A 20,838-nucleotide genomic window follows, 5' to 3' on the forward strand; every position below is an offset into this window, starting at 1 on the left:
AGCATGAGAGAGATAGGCAGTCTGCAGTGATTTCCTCTCTCCACCTGTCCCCAAGCAGAAGATGTCTTGAATTACTTTTTAAGTCTTCATCAGCATAATTTTTGTGATCCAATTTACAAATAATCTGCAGAAAACTCATGTTATGATTAGAAAGTTAGTTTATTTCACATTCAAAACTCAAACGCATGCACAAACAGTAATGTGGGGGCTAGAAAACACATACAAACTAAAGGGGAGGATAGAGAAAGGAGTTTTAAAACTATCAATATTAACAGTAAAAGGATCACAGAAATGTATATTAGTTCACATGATTTCCAAAGTCAGAGTTCAAAGAGGAATTCTTTCACAAGAGTTTGAGTTCAGCTAGTTGAAAACCGAAGTTGTAGCATTTGCTTTGCAATTGGATAATTCAGATGAAGTAGTTATACAGAGACTGTGTCAATTCTGCAGGCAGAGATAGGAAATCTTCCAGCAGAGACAGTCTTGAATGAGCCGAGAGATGGTCACCGACCTGTTGCTCAGCCGGGTAGCTGAAGTCCTTTCTAGTTGATGTTGAAACAGCAGGCTGAAGATTTCTCAGTTGTCAAAAGACAGATAGAGACTTCAAAATAGTCAAGTCATGTGACCTCTCTTCACAATGACTTCCAAAAGGAATATTTATCCAATATCTGGAATTGGCTTTGATTTCAGGACTGATAATGTCCTAGTCGTTAGTTATTGAAAGAGCTACCAGCCATGAGTGATATTCTGGTGTTGGGGAACCATTGCCTAGGCAGATCCACCGACTCCACTAGCAAGTTAAGCTTATTAGATGCAAGTTATATCACTTTGGTTCCCTTTTGAAAAGGATCTGGGCAATCCCAGGTCTGATAGGAGTCTGCAAGCATAACAAGTCTATATGAGCAAGACAACTGGTTTATATGATTACAAAGGGTGTGTATAAGGAGGTGTGAGATACTGCTGGCTGAAAAAGATAACTATTTTGTTCTTTTAATCCTGGTGATAACTTCAAGAACAAAGGTCCAACCCAATGGTCATGTGTCTTGTCGCAGCCTTTGTTTTGGTTCAGCAGAAAGTTCATTTTTAAGAATGGGAAAAGAATAATGCTCTGGATTTCTTTTCACATCATATGGAACCCAGCAAGATGGTATTGATGTAATAGCAAACATTTTTTAAAGTATATCAAGAAAAAATAGAGTGGAACAGGAAGATCTATTATCAGCAGTATAGTGGTCACTCAGGATTAAGGAAGGAACAATTATTATAAACAGAACATTGCAAGGATCATATAAGAAGATTGGGGCAGACAAATTTCCACATCCTGAAGATATCCATCAGAGAATATTAAAAGAATAGGTGGGAAAATTAGGCTGCTATGAGTTATAGTTTTCCAAAGTTCAGTAGACCTTGAGAGAGTGCTAGAGGGCTTGAAGTGGAAGACGATGAATTAAATGTCAATATTGTGGACACTGATAGAATCCATTATCCGGGAACAATAAATTAAACATTAACAATGTATGAGTTTATTGTGGACTACTGTATGGCTTGTAAAAGATAGGTCACCTCAACCTAACCTAATAGAGATCTTTTACAGAGAAATATGAAAAAGGAATATTTGAGGATAATGTGGAAGAACACCACAGGGTCTTGAATTGAATGCATAATTTTTGAAAAGAAAGAGGTTCATAAGATCATAAGAGACTGCAGCAGGAGTAGACCAAGCAGCTCCTCGTGCCTGCTCTACCATTGAATGAGATCATGGCTAATCTGATTGTGTCTTAACTCTACTTTCCACCTGTCGCCCGTAACCTTTGACTCACTGTAGATCTGTCTAACTCATTCTTGAATATATTCAATGTCCTAGCCTCCATTGCTCTCTGAGGAAGAGAAATCCAAAGACTAATGACCCTCCATATCCATCTTAAATAGAAACCCTTTATTTTAAACTGCACCCCCAGTTCTTTATTCCCTCACAAATGTAAGCATCCTCTCACCATCTACCCTATCAAACTCTCTCCGATTCATATGTAAGATCATCCCTCAAGCTCCAATGAATATAGGCCCAATCTGCTCAACATATCTTCATAAGACAACCCCTTTAACCCATGAATCAGCCTAATGAACCTTGCCCGAACTACTTCAAATGCAAATATATTCCTTCTTAACTAAGGTGACAAAAGGCAATAACTTCCCAGCTCCCCAGTGTCAGATTTTGGGAGTAAACCAAAGATGAACTGGGGAATCTCTCTCTGAACATTACAGTTAAGGTTTGCACAGAAATTGCCCAGGCCAGAAGTGACTTCTTACTCTGGACAATTGTCCTGCGTGGAGAACCATCCAAAAATATGATTTAAATTGCAAACTTTGGATGGTTCCACCAAAGTTACACCAATCTTTGCTTTAAAACATTAAAAGCTCTTCTAACTTCTTACATGTATAGTAAGAAAATTAGCAAGAGTTTTTATCAATTACAAACAAGAAACAAACCAACCACTATAATGTATAACTCTTAATGAATATCTCCTAATGTGTTCCAATTAAAACCAAAACCTGTCGGCAACAAGAACTCTTTTCACAGGTTTAATACAGCAGAGACTAATGCTCACTTGATACTGGGATCGAGTTCCTTGGGTTGAATGCTGATTTCAAATGATCTTGAAAACTCAGAGCAATTTGTAGTGGTATCAGTTCCCCAAAACCCCAAAGCACAGATTCTTTACTGCAGAATGGCAGTAAGCTGTGCTTTCAGCTAACTGGTAAAATGTTCAAAATAAAAACAGAGAGAAAGAGACTTCTTTTCCAGCTTGCTTCTAAAACTACCTCTGGCACTGCAGCCAAAACAAAATTAAAACCAACCCTTGTCACCTGACCTGCCCACCGTTTTTCTTTTCTCCCACCAGTGACATCATGTAAGGTTGTAAGCTTGAGACACATTGACCGAGAGAGCTGCAGAGATCATGATTTTTTTAAAATCTCTTAAAGGTACACGAATGTCATACCACCTCTCTTAAAAAATGAACCATCAACATTCAAAGATGGTTTCATTTTTCACCCTTTTAGGTCCACATTGCTAGTATTTTACAATAGGTATACATATACTTTACAAAATCAGAACATGCAAACATAACAGTAATATAGTCCATTCCAGTCCTTGTCTTCCACCAACAAACACTCCTCCTTCCTGTTTATCACACTTGTGACAAAGCATTGGCTTTGGCTGCAACAATAGCCTCCATCTCCAAAATTCTCCTTCAGTTTTTAACCCTGTTTTAATTCCAAATTCAAACTTAGTTTATTGTTATAACGATAAATTAGTTCTGGTAATGTCCTCACAGAACTAGGCAGGATAACACATTACATGTGTGTAGTCTGGGCCATTCAGAAAGATCATTTTATCTCTGTCCCCTTTCTTGTTCATTGGCCTTAGCTGCTCTTCTGTCAAGCAATTCGAGTCTTTTGTTTGCTCTGGATCTGCACCATCACATTCTGCACACACTCTGGCAAAGACACACAGCAGATTGTTTTTCCTGGTGCCAGACCCCATTTCGGCCATGGTTCCAAAGATCATGTTGGCAGTTACGCTGCTGCAAAAACCAATGTAAGGTATTTGAATACCAGCTGTGTACAGTACAGTTCCACTGGGCATCCACATCTCTGCACTCCATACAGAATCATTATGCCAGCAGTTCATTTTAGATGATGGGAAATTTTGGCCAACAGTCTGATTCCATGTTGTTGTTGTCCTTTCCTTTCATCCACAGTACAATATGATCATAGTTTCTATGATTTCTATGAATACTCCACTCCTCAATCTCCTTTTTTAGATCACACATGACCGTTGATTCATCCACATTTTCCTTGGCATAGATGATGTGCTGTTTTTGACAGTCCTGTATTTTATGTTCAGGCAAATTGAACAATTCAGGAACATGTTTCAAAACAATCAGCTTGACTTTTATCTGTCTCCACACCTGCTCACGTTCTTTGTTCACATTATTATCCATTAACTGGTTCTCCTTCTCCAGTTTGATTGATCGAGACTTTTGGCTCCTGCGTCTGACTGAGTAAGCATCGGCTTTTCCACCTGAACCTGTGCCAACTTGAAAAGGTCGTGTTTTCAAGGATGTTGTTTAATTGGAACAGCATTTCCCACATCTATCTCACTCCCAATTATCTCAACCCGTGGACCTGACCTGCACCGACCCACTCCCCTCAACAACATGCACACACCCTGACCCAACAACCCCCTACCGACCTCCAGTGTGCATCAAATTCTTTTAATTCCTGCAGGCCATCAATTTCTGACGCAAAACTGTACTCAGTTCACAGTTATAGCATGACTCCCTTACTTTTACACTCAATCCTCCTTTGCATTCCATTTGTCTATCAGCATACTAACCATAGAATCCCTCCAGTGCAATAGGAGATCATTTGGCTCATCGAATCTGCACTGACTCTCCGAAAGAGCATCTTACCCAGGCTCAACACCCACACCCCATCCCCGTAACCCCGCGCATTTACCATGGCTAATCCACCTAAACTACACATCTTTGAATTATAAGGGGCGATTTAGCATGGAAACCAGAGAGAATGTGCAAACTCCGCACAGGCAGTTACCCAAGGCCAGAATCGAACCTGGGTCCCTGATGCTGTGAGGCAGCAGTGCTAACCACTGATCACCATTTTGTGATTCATGTACAGGAACAGTCTGATCCCACTGTCTGATACATTCTGCAGTTTCATCCTATTTAAATAATACCTTATTCTGATTTTCTAATCTTCCTGTCAAAGTGGACATCCTTACATTTCCCTACATTATACTCGTCTGCCAAATTTCTGCCGCCTCACTGAACCTATCTATAATTCCCTTACAAACTTTTCTAATCCTCCTCACAACTTGCTTTCCTACCTATATCTATTTACAATACAGTCAAGTCCCTTCATCCAAGTCATTAGTATGGATGGTAAATAATTGAGGCCCCAGCACTGATCACAGTGGAACTCCACTAGTTACTGTTTGCCAATCTGGGACTGAATGTAGAAAGATCAACAGATCTGGATTGCATGTTTTCCAAAATGCTACAAGTTAATACAGGCATTAACCATAATTTTTTTAAAAACAGGGATTGTGGCCAATGATGGGAATATGCCAAAAGTTGCATTCCTATTTTAAAAAGAGGAAAAGATGATCAAGAAAATGATTTCTCACCTCAGTTGTGAATTAATTTCTGGAGTTTGCTAACACAGACTTAAAGAAATGTACTCATTGTAGAATCCCTACAATGCAGAGTGAGGCCATTCGGCCCAGCGAGTCTGCACTGACTATCCGACAGAATATCCCACCCAGGCCCTATCCCCATAACTCCATGCATTGACCCCGTTAATCCCTTAACCTACACATTTTGTGATATTAAAGGGCAGTTTAGCCAATCAGCCTAATCTGCACATAATCAAATTAATCATTTATGAAGGGGATCTTGAGCTCAGCTAAGAAGCCAGATTTCATGATCCATTTTGACCTCCCTTGACCCCAGCATCACAATTGCCAGTTTTAATCTTCACTCCATGTGATATTTGGTGGGGTGGGATTGAGTCAGATTGCCACTCCACTCCTAGTTTCGTATCTGAAAGTGACGACCGACATTCCGAGAGTCACGTAGAGCTACTGGAGGGATGGAAGGAGTCCTGTGGGGTGCTTCAGGGTGTGTTGGGGAGTATACAGGGGGGTGTGGTGTGTGCTATGGGCAGTCAGGGGTATGGGGAATACTGTTGGGGTCAGGGTGGGTCAGTATTATAGTTAGCCAGAAGCTAGAAATGGTTTTACTTCTAACTTTTTCTCGGTAATTATTGTTGTAAGACAGTGAGAACTATCCAAAGTTTACGTTTTAAATCACATTATTGAATGGTTACAAGTGCAGGACAATTGCTCAGAGGGAGTTTGAACTGCAGTCCTTAACTGAGAGTTTCTGGGTTGGAGAGAGGGAGTCCCAGCACATCGTTGGAGTAACCGCCCCGCCCCCTCACGATACACTGCCCCAGAGTTTGTAAGTTAAAGGGCCAAGAAAGGACTGCGTGAACTGAACACAGTTAAGACTGAGTTCTGACAACATTTCATCAACAATGCTGAAGACATGTGCTCCAGAACTAGCCATGCTCCAAGCCGAGCTGTTCCAGTAAAGCTACAACACTGGCATTTGCCTGACAAAATGGAAAATTGCTCAGGTATGCACTGTCCACGAAAAGCAGGACAAATCCAACCCAGCCAATTACAGGCCCATCAGTCTACTCAGTCATCAGCAAAGTGATGGAAGGGGTCATCAACAGTGGTATCAAATGGGATTTATTCAGCCACAAGATGCTCACAGCTGCTCAGTTTAGGTTCCGCTAGAACCACTCATTTCCAGATCTTATTTTAGCCTTGATTCAAACATGGACAAAAGAGTTGAATTCCTGAGGTGAGGTTGACGGGCCTTAATATCAAGGTGGTATTTTATGAAGTGTGACAGAAAGGAGCCCTAACAAGGGACCAAGGGGGCAAATCCTAAAACTATTAGTGTCATACCAGCATAAGGGAAGACAGTTGTGATTGTTGGAGGACAATCAGCTCAGCCCCACTACATTCTTGTTGGAGTTCCTCTGGGCAATGTCGTGCTTCATCAATGACCTTTTCTCCACCATAAGATTAGAATTGGGGATGTTCGCTGAAGATTTCACACTGCTGAATACCATTTGCAACTCAACAGAAGCTGGAGCAGTCCATACCTTAATACATGAAGACAGAGACAGCATTCAGACTCTAGCTTACAAGTAACATTCACATCACAAATGCCAGGCAATGATTGTCCCCAACAAAAGAGAATCTAACAATCTCCCTGTGACATTCAACAGTATTACAATCACTGAATCCTCCATGATCAACATGCAGAGAGTTACTATTGATATTTAATTGGACCAACCACATAAATACTCTGGTCAGAATCTGGGAATTCTGGGAGTAACTTATCCCCTGATTACATAGAGCCCACCCATCATTTATAAGGCACAAACCAGACATGTGATGGAATACTCTGCATCTGCCTGGTTGAGTGCAACTCCAACAACATAAGCCAGGATATAGCAGCCAACATGATCAGCACCCTGTCCACCATCTTAAACATTCACTGTCTCCACCACCGACGCACAATGGCAGCAGTGTGTATGTGCCATCTACAAGATGCACTGCAGGAACTCCCAAAGGCTCTTTTGACTGCATTTTCCAAATGCGCAACGTCTACCTCCTAGAAGAACAAGGGCAGTGGACACAGGTAGTAGGAACACCACCACCTGCCAGGTTTCCTCCAAATCACTCACCATCCTGACTTGCAAAATTGGCATCCCAATTGAACTGTGAACATTATCCAAGGTATTTGATACAGCACAGTTCCATATCTATAAAATCTTCCTCACTATCAAGCACATGACCAATTTCTGTATCATCTGCTAACTTGTATCATCACTCATAACTGTCCCGATATACACTCGCTTGTAACTGTTCTGATGTAGACTCGCCCGTAATGGTCCCAATATACATTAACCTTGAAGTTTTTATCAACACTAACCAATGAATGTCCTTATAGCAGTAGCTTGCAATTAAGTTCTTTTATTCTTGATTACCTCTGCATGCTTGTGACATTTTGTATGCAAGTCTCCTTATTATGTTTTCTTTATTTAAAATAACTCTTCAGGATGAATTTTTTAGCAAACTGTGTTAGTGTGAATCATCAGAGGAGCAATGTGCCATTATGGTTAGAATCCCTTCAGCAAATGGTACAACATTAAATTCTAAAATAATTGGTATCATTCTATTGTGTGTTTGTAAAGAAATGGAAAAGCTACCAAACAAAATTCATAGAAATTACATGAGCTCATATTTCCTTAGTTTAATTCTATAACATTTCCTACCACTCCTACTCTCCACGATTATTCGGATATAATGATGTATTCCACTGGTATTTTTGTCTTTGGCAACGTCAGTCCTGATGTGGAGATGCCAGCGTTGGACTGGGGTAAACACAGTAAGAAGTCTCACAGCACCAGGTTAAAGTTGGACTTTAACCTGGTGTTGTGAGACTTCTTATTACATCAGTCCCAGCCAGGTTTTCAGGCCAGAGTGAGGATGTTGTTTGACTGGAGCCCATGATCCTCACAATATCTACTGGAACTAAATGTAAACAAGTATAAGTAACCTGGAATTGTCATATCTGAGTAATTGTAACAGGATTCACTGTAAGACAATAATTAAACTGGGTTGAAGCGTTGCTTTCAAGCTAATGTTATTTTGAATGAAATAAAGGAAATGTGATGTCATGGATTTTTAAAGGAAAACAAAAACAGATTGCAAAACAATAAAGATTTCCTTGATTCTACCATTTCAAATTTGAATAATTTTGGTCCAGAGACCTTCAGAGATGTACAGGATTGCAGTCTGGTTTGCTAGTTCTGTTGCATACAGTTTGTTAGTTCCTGGGAGTACACCGTCAAAGATGCAGAACCAGAACCGATTCAATCCATACAGATGTTAGTTTGTAGATGACATAATGCTACAAGGGTTCTGTAGACACCATGGCCCTTCCAGCAAAGAAGATTCCTCACTTTCATCAATAGATAAAAATGGATCAGAAATGAAAATCAATAGCATGTGAATGACAAGACTTCAGTTTCACTGCAACTTTCGTCAAAGGATTTGTGATTGTTTCTCAGTTTTGAAATGAAGGTTCTGTCCGACTAAAAACTCTGAAGGAGAGTCTTGCAGATTCAAAGTGTTAACTCTATTTTCTCTCTCACAGACACTGCTAAACATGCTGAGTTTTTCCAGCATTTTCTGTTTTTGGTCTTGTCTAACTAACTTGATTGAATTTTCTGAGGAGGTAACAAAGAGGGTCAATGAGGATATTGTATTCCTTGTAGTCTATATGTATTTAAGCCAGGCTTTTAACAAGGTCGCACATGGCAGACATGTCAGAAAGGAAATCCAAGTGTTGAGTTGAATCCCATATTGGCTCCATGGCAGTCCGCAAAATGTGATGGTCGATTGGTGCTATTGTGACTGGAAGGCTGTTTTCATTGAGGTTCTGCAGGGTTCAGTACTAGGTTCCTTGCTTTTTGTGGCATACATCGGTGATTTATACTTAAATGTAGGAGCATATTTTAAAAATTAGCAGATTTTTGAATTGATTTATTGTTGTTACATCTATTGGGATACAGTGAAAAGTATTGTTTCTTGCGAGCTAAACAGGCAAAACATATCGTTCATAGAGATGGAAACAAGAGAGTGCAGAAAGTAGTGCGACAGTCATAGCTAGGGTGTAGAGAAAGATCAACTTAATGCAAGGCAAGTCCATTCAAAAGTCTGACAGCAGCAGGGAAGAAGCTGTTCTTGAGTTGGTTGGTACGTGACCTCAGACTTTTGTATCTTTTCCCCAATGGAAGAAGGTGGAAGAGAGAATGTCCGGGGTAATTTCCCTTAGGAAGGAGATCAATAACTAGGAGGCATAGAAGTTCTGGTAGAGAGTTGAAAATGTTTTCATCCAGTGAGTGATGGAGAATGGGGCCTGATCAGTCAGAGCTGGAAAGTGAGATTAAGCTGGAGAGCTCTTTTTTGCCGACACATCGGTATAATGTACCAAATGGCCTACTGTGCCTTATATTTTCTACGTTTCTAAAGGTATTTTGTACTGTGTGGTACCCAACTTACAGTACTCAATGTGGAAAATGCCCATCTCAATGTATAACAAGGACAGATGCAAGATGGTGAGGAGGTTTCCATTTTTCAGATGCAGAGTTACAATCAGTCCACAAGGGAGTACAAGATGCTGTGATATTCAAGGATTGTCCTTATCAACTCAACCAAGCAATGCTCCAAAATACACTCCGATTGTCTAAGAATATTGTGATGATGCATTTTGACTTCCAATACTGCTGTGCCTGTCAAAGTGAATTTCTCTATTTTAATACTTTCTTTTCACGATGCATTTATAATGATTGCATTCCATTGATAATGAATACATTCATAAAACCCATTAAATGCCATGGTGTTTCCCACATTATTTACACCTTCTGTGCAGCATGGTATGTATAGAATCATAGAATCTCTACAGTACAAAAGGAGGCCATTTGACCCACCAAGTCTGTACCGACTGTAATCCCATCCAGGCCCTATTTCCGTAACCCCACACATTTACCCTGCTAATCTCCCTGACATTGTGGAGTAAGTAAGTACTATTGGCTGGCATGAGTGGGCTTATGTTCAGTATCAAAATGCTGTGAAGATTACTATTTCAGAACATCCTTTCCTGTGAAAAATCTGAATAGAACCCGAAGGGGGTGGAACATTATTTCACCATATTAGAGGAAACAAAAACATTGCAAAGGAATCTATTTTCTGAGAGACTAAAATGTTAAGTAAGTACAATGAATAGAATGTTTTTGATTTCCCAGCAATAACATCAAATAAAAGCAGTAACTGCTGGAAATCCTGAGCAGGACTGGGGACAGGGTGACATTTCAGGTCAATTACCTTTCAACAGAACTGAGAGAAGTTAAGATGTAATCAGTTTAAATCGGGTAAGATGTGGGAAAACCAAACAAAAGAAAAGGCAGAAAACATTAAATGGCCAAAGGGATGGTGCTGCGAATCTATAAGATATGACAATGGGACAAGTAAGGAAACAAAGTTGATGATTGGCAGAATCATCAACTTGCCAAATGAAGCAAAAAAAGGAAAAGAAACAAGTGAATAAAACCAAAATTAGCAAAGAAACAGAAACCAAAATATGGGCAAAGGTTATGGTCAAACTTTGTTGATCTCAGTTGTGTACCCACAAAATTACAAAATGCTCTCAAAATGTATAACTTCTTTAATTTCTCTAAATAAAAAGTGTTGCTATGAGTACTTGCATGTGCCCCAGCAACCCATCTTTTTTCTGGAATAAATGGAACATTTTTTGATTCCGTCCGACTCGGGGCCCCTTCCCTCCCTCACTTCTTTTTCTGGTACATCGCCAATTTCGTGCTGTTACCTTGATCTGGAACATTTTCTGAACCTTGTTTTCAATTTCCACCCTTCCCTCAGTTTTACAATGTCTACTCCAGCTCTTTTCTTCCTTGACTTCTCTGGATCCATTTCTGAGGATGGCCATCAACGAATGTTCATTATCAGCTCGCTGACTCCCACAAATACCTTGACGACACTTCCTCACACCCCACCCGTCTGAGGACTTTCACTTTTTCCATCACTTTTGCATATGTTCTGATGATGCTACCTTCCATGCTAGCATTTCCATATATCGTCTTTTTTCCCTCAACTGAGCATTTTTCCCACCTCCACTGTGGTTGACGGGACCCTTGATCATGTCCATTCCATATTCTGCACTTCTGTTCTCACCTCTTCCCTTCCCTTTCAGAATTAGGATAGGGTTCCCCGGTCCTCACCTTCCACCCCATCAATTTCTGCATTCAACAGCTCATCATCTGCCATCTCTGCTACCCCAGCAAGATAACACCACCAAATACATATTCCCTTTCCCTTTCAAAGAGACTGTTCCCTCATCAATACACTGGTCTGCTCCTTGGTCATCTCCTCCCCTTCCCACAGCAGCTTTCCATGCAGGAACAGGAGATACAACACCCTCCTCTCCCTTCTCACTGCCCTGGGCACCATGCACTCCTTCCACATGAAACCACAATTTACTTGTACTTCTAGTATGTGAAATTCGCCACTCTCAAAATGGTTAACTCTACTTTGAGCAATCCAAACTCAGATTGAGTGACCTTTTTTGTGAAACACCACTGTTCAGCTTCCAGTCACTCCATCTTGCTCACACTCTGGCCTTTCTGTCCACAGCCTCCAGTAGGGAAGCTCAATTCAAGCTCAAGGAATTTCTTCCAATCTAATCTGATTAGAAACTTCCAAGCCTTGTAGGCCCAACATTGAGTTCAACAGTTCTGGTCAAAATTTCTGCCCCCATTTTGTTTCTTTATCTTTGCAACTTTTGGTTTTATTCTATTCTTTCCCATTGTTCCCCCCTTTTTATTTGCTTTCATTTGGAACTGTTCACAATCCTACCATTCACACTTCCTCTAAACACATCTTTTATTTCTTTACTTGTTTCATTGCTATTCCACTTGGCCTTCCAGCATGTGCCCTTTTGTCATTTAATATGCCCTGCTGTCACCCAGCACAGATCTGCCTTTTTATTCTGTGTCCAAAGCACCTTAACTTCTCCCAGTTCTGGTGAAAGGTTATCAACCTGAAATGTCAACTCTGTTTATCGCTCCACAGATGTTGTCAAATCTGCTATGCATTTCCAGCATTTTTTGCTTTTATTTCATATTTCCAGCATCTACAACATTTTGCTTTTTCAACATCTCTTACTTTGATGAACACACAATTCATCCATTAGAAACCAATTGTCCAGCGTAAAAACTGCATTGCATTGGTGTATGTTTTCCAATAGCATTGATACCTGCTCAGAAATAGAGTTCCCAGGCCTCTGATGATGGCAGTGTACCTGGCCAGTTTTCTTTGTGGGTATCACTAGCCCTACCTCATTTATTGCCCATTCCATGTTTATAAACGGCAGGACTTTCTAGGCCAACAGTGAGGGCACTAAGAATAGTATCAGACAGGAACCATGTGTGGAACAGGCTGGATAGAGGTGGCAGATTGCCTGGTAACTGGCATTAACTGCAGAATGTACACACAGTGTATTGGAATGAAGAAAGTACAAACCAATATTTATTCCTTGCATTTACCAAACCTCTGTCTTGTTTAACTTTTACCTCCTGATTGGAGCTCTGTGCTTTAAAAACAAAATACCAAAAATATTTTGGTTAATGGCATGTAAAAATATATATCAAAATGCACATGTGGCAATGTTTTATTAAGATTCTTCAATAACTCATTGACTTGGGTTTATCTGGAAAAAACAACACTGTACAGCCCTGCATTTAAACTAATGTGGAGTTATGTTTGAAGTTTGCTTTCTCTTGCAGTTTGACTAAACAAATTATTTCTGGTATCGTTTGGAGTTTTGTGTTTTGTTTATTTGAAATTTTTGTTATTTCGCTATACCCCGTATTGGTTGGGAGGGTGAGACATACTTGCACGTACATTTGCAATTGCTGTTTAAACCAGTCTGAGTCTAGGGAACTGATACTCTTTATTACCCTGGACAGATATGATTATCTGGTTAAACTAAAGGGAAAACATTGTCAGGGCTGAGCAAAGGAAGATTAAGAATTCAAATCTGAACTTTAGATTTGACCCGAGACTTTCTGTTGTTAAAACCAGGTTTCAATTTTGAAAGATTTGTCAAAGGCGCAGTCAGTTAACTGCATATTATGTTTGGTTGGGTTGACCAAATTCAACTATATTCCAGTATATGTGATTAACAAGGTTCTGAACTCCACTATCATTAGATCCTACCAGCAGTGCATGGCCCAGAAGCTTAAGGGGCTAAAAGCACTTAGACAATGAAAAGCTTTTGTGGCACTAACTTTCACATTACTGACCTAAGTTTGAGCACCAGAAGGTCGTGGACTAAAGCCCAGTTCCATGATGTGAACTCGTGATCTCATTGTATGATTAGCTTTGGCATAGTTTGGAGGAAAGATGCCATCTACTTGTCTGGATGGATGTAAAAGTTCCAATGGACGTACTTTGAAGAAAATAATTCGATGGGTATCTTGGTCAACATTCATCCTCAGTTAGCACCACCAAAACTGATCAGCTGATCATTCATCTCGGTGCTGTTGGTAGGAGCTTGCTTTGTGCAATTTGGTGACCATTGTTTTCATTCCTTCATGGGATTTGCGCATCTCTAGCGAGGCTAGTATTTATTGCCCATCCCAAATTGCCCATGTGAAGAGTGAAGCACCACCTTGAATATGATTCAGTGGTTTGCTGGGCCATTTCAGAGGACTATGATGAGTCAGCCACTTTTCCCACTGATCAACAATGACTACATTGCAAGTAACTTACTAGCTGTTGAAGCATTTTGGAACATCCTGTTGATATGAAATGTGTTGAATAAATACAAGTTATTTATTTCAGTTGGCAATTTACATTGTTTCCTGTTGCTTTCAGGGCACATTTACAGAAATCCCAGCTAGTAACATTCGACAAGTCATTGCACGGAGACTAATAGAATCCAAAACTACGATCCCACATTCATACGCCAGTATTGACTGTAACATTGAACAAGTCTTAAAGATGAGGAAGCAACTAGCCAAAGGTGGGTTTTGCTGTTAATTTGATATCACTGTCAGAAAGTCCTGGTTCATTTTTCACATGTTCCTCCACAGCCACCTCTGTCTTCTAATCCTGACACTAATGCTGTAAATGCAAAACAAACTCTCACCTCAGCAAATGTATGAAAGAGAAAGTTAGGTTAACGCATTGCACAGGATTCACCATCAGAAATGTGAACCAGGCTTGCTTTTTCAAAAACTGAATATTGTGCAACTCCAACATTTTCTATTTTTTTATTTTCGAATTAGTAACGCTGATGATTAAATGAATAATTCCACTAGTCGAAAAGTCCAACGAGTCACTAGTCAAATAGGACATTTTCTCAGCTTTATCATCACAGCCACAGTGTGACAATACATAGTCTGTGCTCTTACAGCAGAGCCTTGTCAGCAACACCATTGATCATGAGGGAAGACATTTTCTCTTTCTTTGCTTTTTTCTCTCTCCCTCTCGTGCTCTCTCTCCCTCTCGTGCTCTCTCTCCCTCTCGTGCTCTCTCTCCCTCTCGTGCTGTCTCTCCCTCTCGTGCGCTCTCTCTCGTGCGCTCTCTCTCGTGCGCTCTCTCTCATGCGCTCTCTCTCATGCGCTCTCTCTCTCTCGTGCGCTCTCTCGTGCGCTCTCTCTCTCGTGCGCTAACTCTCTCGTGCGCTCTCTCTCTCGTGCGCTCTCTCTCTCTCGTGCGCTCTCTCTCTCTCGTGCGCTCGCTCTCTCTCGTGCGCTCGCTCTCTCTCGTGCGCTCGCTCTCTCTCGTGCACTCGCTCTCTCTCGTGCGCTCGATCTCTCTCGTGCGCTCGATCTCTCTCGTGCGCTCACTCTCTCTCGTGCGCTCGCTCTCTCTCGTGCGCTCGCTCTCTCTCGTGCGCTCGCTCTCTCTCGTGCGCTCTCTGTCTCTCGTGCGCTCTCTGTCTCTCGTGCGCTCTCTGTCTCTCGTGCGCTCTCTGTCTCTCGTGCGCTCTCTGTCTCGTGCGCTCTCTGTCTCGTGCGCTCTCTGTCTCTCGTGCGCTCTCTGTCTCTCGTGCGCTCTCTGTCTCTCGTGCGCTCTCTGTCTCTCGTGCGCTCTCTGTCTCTCGTGCGCTCTCTGTCTCTCGTGCGCTCTCTCTCTCGTGCGCTCTCTCTCTCTCGTGCTCTCTTTCTCTCGTGCTCTCTTTCTCTCGTGCTCTCTCTCTCTCGTGCGCTCTCTCTCTCTCGTGCGCTCTCTCTCTCTCGTGCGCTCTCTCTCTCTCGTGCGCTCTCTCTCTCGTGCGCTCTCTCTCTCTCGTGCGCTCTCTCTCTCGTGCGCTTTCTCTCTCTCGTTCGCTCTCTCTCGTGCGCTCTCTCTCTCGTGCGTTCTCTCTCTCTCGTGCGTTCTCTCTCTCTTGTGCGTTCTCTCTCTCTCGTGCGTTCTCTCTCGTGCGCTCTCTCTCTCTCGTGCGCTCTCTCTCTCTCGTGCGCTCTCTCTCTCTCGTGCGCTCTCTCTCTCTCGTGCGCTCTCTCGCTCTCGTGCGCTCTCTCTCTCGTGCGCTCTCTCCCTCTCTCGTGCGCTCTCTCGCTCTCGTGCGCTCTCTCTCTCTCGTGCGCTCTCTCTCGTGCGCTCTCTCTCTCGTGCGCTCTCTCTCTCTCTCCCTCGTGCGCTCCCTCTCCCTCGTGCGCTCTCTCTCCCTCGTGCGCTCTCTCTCCCTCGTGCGCTCTCTCTCCCTCGTGCGCTCTCTCTCGTGCGCTCTCTCTCTCTCGTGCGCTCTCTCTCTCTCGTGCGCTCTCTCTCTCTCGTGCGCTCTCTCTCTCTCGTGCGCTCTCTCTCTCTCGTGCGCTCTCTCTCTCGTGCGCGCTCTCTCTCGTGCGCGCTCTCTCTCGTGCGCTCTCTCTCGTGCGCTCTCTCTCTCGTGCGCTATCTGTCTCACCTGCGCTCTCTCTCTCTCGTGCGCTCTCTCTCTCGTGCGCTCTCTCTCTCGTGCGCTCTCTCTCTCTCTCTCGTGCGCCCTCTCTCTCTCTCTCGTGCGCCCTCTCTCTCTCTCTCGTGCGCCCTCTCTCTCTCTCTCGTGCGCTCTCTCTCTCTCGTGCGCTCTCTCTCTCGTGCGCTCTCTCTCGTGCGCTCTCTCTCTCATGCGCTCTCTCTCTCTCTCATGCGCTCTCTCTCTCTCTCGTGCGCTCTCTATCTCTCGTGCGCTCTCTCTCGTGCACTCTCTCTCGTGCGCTTGCTCTCTCTCGTGCGCTCGCTCTCTCTCGTGCGCTCGCTCTCTCTCGTGCGCTTGCTCTCTCGTGCGCTTGCTCTCTCGTGCGCTTGCTCTCTCTCGTGCGCTCGCTCTCTCTCTTGCGCTTGCTCTCTCTCGTGTGCTCACTCTCTCGTGCGCTCTCTGTCTCTCGTGCGCTCTCTGTCTCTCGTGCGCTCTCTGTCTCTCGTGCGCTCTCTGTCTCTCGTGCGCTCTCAGTCTCTCGTGCACTCTCAGTCTCTCGTGCGCTCTCTGTCTCGTGCGCTCTCTGTCTCGTGCGCTCTCTGTCTCGTGCGCTCTCTGTCTCGTGCGCTCTCTGTCTCGTGCGCTCTCTGTCTCGTGCGCTCTCTGTCTCGTGCGCTCTCTGTCTCGTGCGCTCTCTGTCTCGTGCGCTCTCTGTCTCGTGCGCTCTCTGTCTCTCGTGCGCTCTCAGTCTCTCGTGCGCTCTCTGTCTCTCGTGCGCTCTCTGTCTCTCGTGCGCTCTCTCTCTCGTGCGCTCGCTCTCTCTCGTGCGCTCTCTCTCTCTCCTGCGCTCTCTGTCTCTCCTGTGCTCTCTGTCTCTCTCGGGCGCTCTCTCTCTCGTGCGCTCTCTCTCTCGTGCGTTCTCTCTCGTGCACTCTCTCTCGTGCGCTATCTCTCTCGTGCGCTCTCTCTCTCGTGCGCTCTCTCTCTCACCTGCGCTCTCTCTCTATCGTGTGCTCTCTCTCTCGTGTGCTCTCTCTCTCTCGTGCGCCCTCTCTCTCTCTCTCGTGCGCCCTCTCTCTCTCTCGTGCACTCTCTCTCTCTCGTGCACTCTCTCTCTCTCGTGCACTCTCTCTCTCGGGCGCTCTCTCTCTCGTGCGCTCTCTCTCTCGTGCGCTCTCTATCTCTCGTGCGCTCTCTCTCGTGCACTCTCGTGCACTCTCTCCTGCCCCCTCTCTCGTGCGCTCTCTCTCTCTCGTGCTCTCTCTCCCTCTCGTGCTCTCTCTCCCTCTCGTGATGTCTCTCTCTCTCGTGCGCTCTCTCTCGTGCGCTCTCTCTCGTGCGCTCTCTCTCGTGCTCTCTCTCGTGCGCTCTCTCTCTCTCGTGCGCTCTCTCTCGTGCGCTCTCTCTCGTGCGCTCTCTCTCTCGTGCGCTCTCTCTCTCGTGCGCTCACTCTCTCGTGCGCTCTCTCTCTCGTGCGCTCTCTCTCTCGTGCGCTCTCTCTCGTGCGCTCTCTCTCGTGCGCTCTCTCTCGTGCGCTCTCTCTCTCTCGTGCGCTCTCTCTCGTGCGCTCTCTCTCTCTCGTGCGCTCTCTCTCTCTCGTGCGCTCTCTCTCTCGTGCGCTCTCTCTCTCTCGTGCGCTCTCTCTCTCTCGTGTGCTCGCTCTCTCTCGTGCGCTCGCTCTCTCTCGTGCGTTCGCTCTCTCGTGCGCTCTCTGTCTCTCGTGCGCTCTCTGTCTCTCGTGCGCTCTCTGTCTCTCGTGCGCTCTCTGTCTCTCGTGCGCTCTCTGTCTCTCGTGCGCTCTCTGTCTCTCGTGCGCTCTCTGTCTCTCGTGCGCTCGCTGTCTCTCGTGCGCTCTCTGTCTCTCGTGCGCTCTCTGTCTCTCGTGCGCTCTCTGTCTCTCGTGCGCTCTCTGTCTCTCTCGTGCGCTCTCTGTCTCTCGTGCGCTCTCTCTCTCTCGTGCGCTCTCTCTCTCTCGTGCGCTCTCTCTCTCTCGTGCGCTCTCTCTCTCTCGTGCGCTCTCTCTCTCTCGTGCGCTCTCTCTCTCGTGCGCTCTCTCTCTCGTGCGCTCTCGCCCTCTCGTGCGCTCTCTCTCTCTCGTGCGCTCTCTCTCTCTCGTGCGCTCTCTCTCTCTCGTGCGCTCTCTCTCTCTCGTGCGCTCTCTCTCTCTCTTGCGCTCTCTCTCTCTCGTGCGCTCTCTCTCTCTCGTGCGCTCTCTCTCTCGTGCGCTCTCTCTCGTGCGCTCTCTCGTGCGCTCTCTCTCTCGTGCGCTCTCTCTCTCGTGCGCTCTCTCTCTCGTGCGCTCTCTCTCTCGTGCGCTCTCTCTCGTGCGCTCTCTCTCTCGTGCGCTCTCTCTCTCGTGCGCTCTCTCTCGTGCGCTCTCTCTCTCGTGCGCTCTCTCTCTCGTGCGCTCTCTCTCTCGTGCGCTCTCTCTCGTGCGCTATCTCTCTCGTGCGCTATCTCTCTCACCTGCGCTCGCTCTCTCTCGTGCGCACTCTCTCTCGTGCGCTCTCTCTCTCTCTCGTGCGCCCTCTCACTCTCTCTCGTGCGCCCTCTCACTCTCGTGCGCCCTCTCTCTCTCGTGCGCTCTCTCTCTCTCGTGCGCTCTCTCTCTCTCTCGTGCGCTCTCTCTCTCGTGCGCTCTCTCTCTCTCTCATGCGCTCTCTCTCTCTCTCGTGCGCTCTCTATCTCTCGTGCGCTCTCTCTCGTGCACTCTCTCTCGTGCGCTTGCTCTCTCTCGTGCGCTCGCTCTCTCTCGTGCGCTCGCTCTCTCTCGTGCGCTCGCTCTCTCTCGTGCGCTCGCTCTCTCTCGTGCGCTCGTTCTCTCTCGTGTGCTCACTCTCGTGCGCTCTCTGTCTCTCGTGCGCTCTCTGTCTCTCGTGCGCTCTCTGTCTCTCGTGCGCTCTCTGTCTCTCGTGCGCTCTCAGTCTCGTGTGCTCTCTGTCTCGTGCGCTCTCTGTCTCGTACGCTCTCTGTCTCGTGCGCTCTCTGTCTCTCGTGCGCTCTCTGTCTCTCGTGCGCTCTCTGTCTCTCGTGCGCTCTCTGTCTCTCGTGCACTCTCAGTCTCTCGTGCCCCCTCTGTCTCGTGCGCTCTCTGTCTCGTGCGCTCTCTGTCTCGTGCGCTCTCTGTCTATCGTGCGCTCTCTGTCTCTCGTGCGCTCTCTGTCTCTCGTGCGCTCTCTGTCTCTCGTGCGCTCTCAGTCTCTCGTGCGCTCTCTGTCTGGTGAGCTCTCTGTCTCGTGCGCTCTCTGTCTCGTGCGCTCTCTGTCTCTCGTGCGCTCTCTGTCTCTCGTGCGCTCTCTGTCTCTCCTGCGCTCTCTGTCTCTCGTGCGCTCTCAGTCTCTCGTGCGCTCTCAGTCTCTCGTGCACTCTCAGTCTCTCGTGCGCTCTCTGTCTCTCGTGCGCTCTCTGTCTCTCGTGCGCTCTCAGTCTCCCGTGCGCTCTCAGTCTCTCGTGCGCTCTCAGTCTCTCGTGCGCTCTCAGTCTCTCGTGCGCTCTCAGTCTCTCGTGCGCTCTCAGTCTCTCGTGCGCTCTCAGTCTCGTGCGCTCTCTGTCTCTCGTGCGCTCTCTGTCTCTCGTGCGCTCTCTCTCTCTCGTGCGCTCTCTCTCTCGTGCTCTCTCTCTCTCTCTCTCGTGCGCCCTCTCTCTCTCTCTCGTGCGCCCTCTCTCTCGTGCGCTCTCTCTCTCGTGCGCTCTCTCTCTCGTGCGCTCTCTCTCTCTCGTGCGCTCTCTCTCTCTCGTGCGCTCGCTCTCTCTCGTGCGCTCGCTCTCTCTCGTGCGCTCGCTCTCTCTCGTGCGCTCGCTCTCTCTCGTGCGCTCGATCTCTCTCGTGCGCTCGATCTCTCTCGTGCGCTCGATCTCTCTCGTGCGCTCGCTCTCTCTCGTGCGCTCGCTCTCTCTCGTGCGCTCGCTCTCTCTCGTGCGCTCTCTGTCTCTCGTGCGCTCTCTGTCTCTCGTGCGCTCTCTGTCTCTCGTGCGCTCTCTGTCTCTCGTGCGCTCTCTGTCTCTCGTGCGCTCTCTGTCTCTCGTGCGCTCTCTGTCTCTCGTGCGCTCTCTGTCTCTCGTGCGCTCTCTGTCTCTCGTGCGCTCTCTGTCTCGTGCGCTCTCTGTCTCTCGTGCGCTCTCTGTCTCTCGTGCGCTCTCTGTCTCTCGTGCGCTCTCTGTCTCTCGTGCGCTCTCTGTCTCTCGTGCGCTCTCTCTCTCTCGTGCGCTCTCTCTCTCTCGTGCGCTCTCTTTCTCTCGTGCGCTCTCTCTCTCGTGCGCTCTCTCTCTCTCGTGCGCTCTCTCTCTCTCGTGCGCTCTCTCTCTCGTGCGCTCTCTCTCTCTCGTGCGCTCTCTCTCTCTCGTGCGCTCTCTCTCTCGTGCGCTCTCTCTCTCGTGCGCTTTCTCTCGTTCGCTCTCTCTCGTGCGCTCTCTCTCTCGTGCGTTCTCTCTCTCTCGTGCGTTCTCTCTCTCTCGTGCGTTCTCTCTCTCTCGTGCGTTCTCTCTCTCTCGTGCGTTCTCTCTCTCTCGTGCGTTCTCTCTCGTGCGCTCTCTCTCGTGCGCTCTCTCTCTCTCGTGCGCTCTCTCTCTCTCGTGCGCTCTCTCTCTCTCGTGCGCTCTCTCGCTCTCGTGCGCTCTCTCTCTCTCGTGCGCTCTCTCCCTCTCTCGTGCGCTCTCTCGCTCTCGTGCGCTCTCTCGC

At 46.4% G+C, this 20,838-nt stretch overlaps 1 protein-coding gene across 2 annotated transcripts in view; it reads left to right on the forward strand.

Annotated features, from left to right (window-relative positions):
- pdhx (pyruvate dehydrogenase complex component X) overlaps positions 1-20,838 on the forward strand; it is a 285,318-nt gene that overhangs the window by 152,936 nt on the left and 111,544 nt on the right. For both annotated transcript variants that reach the window (XM_078220382.1, XM_078220383.1), the window contains exon 7: positions 14,126-14,273. In XM_078220382.1, the coding sequence (XP_078076508.1) occupies positions 14,126-14,273 (148 nt within the window). The remainder of the gene's footprint in view (positions 1-14,125; positions 14,274-20,838) is intronic.

Source organism: Mustelus asterias, chromosome 9, assembly GCF_964213995.1.
Source record: "Mustelus asterias chromosome 9, sMusAst1.hap1.1, whole genome shotgun sequence".
Lineage (NCBI taxonomy): Eukaryota > Metazoa > Chordata > Chondrichthyes > Carcharhiniformes > Triakidae > Mustelus > Mustelus asterias.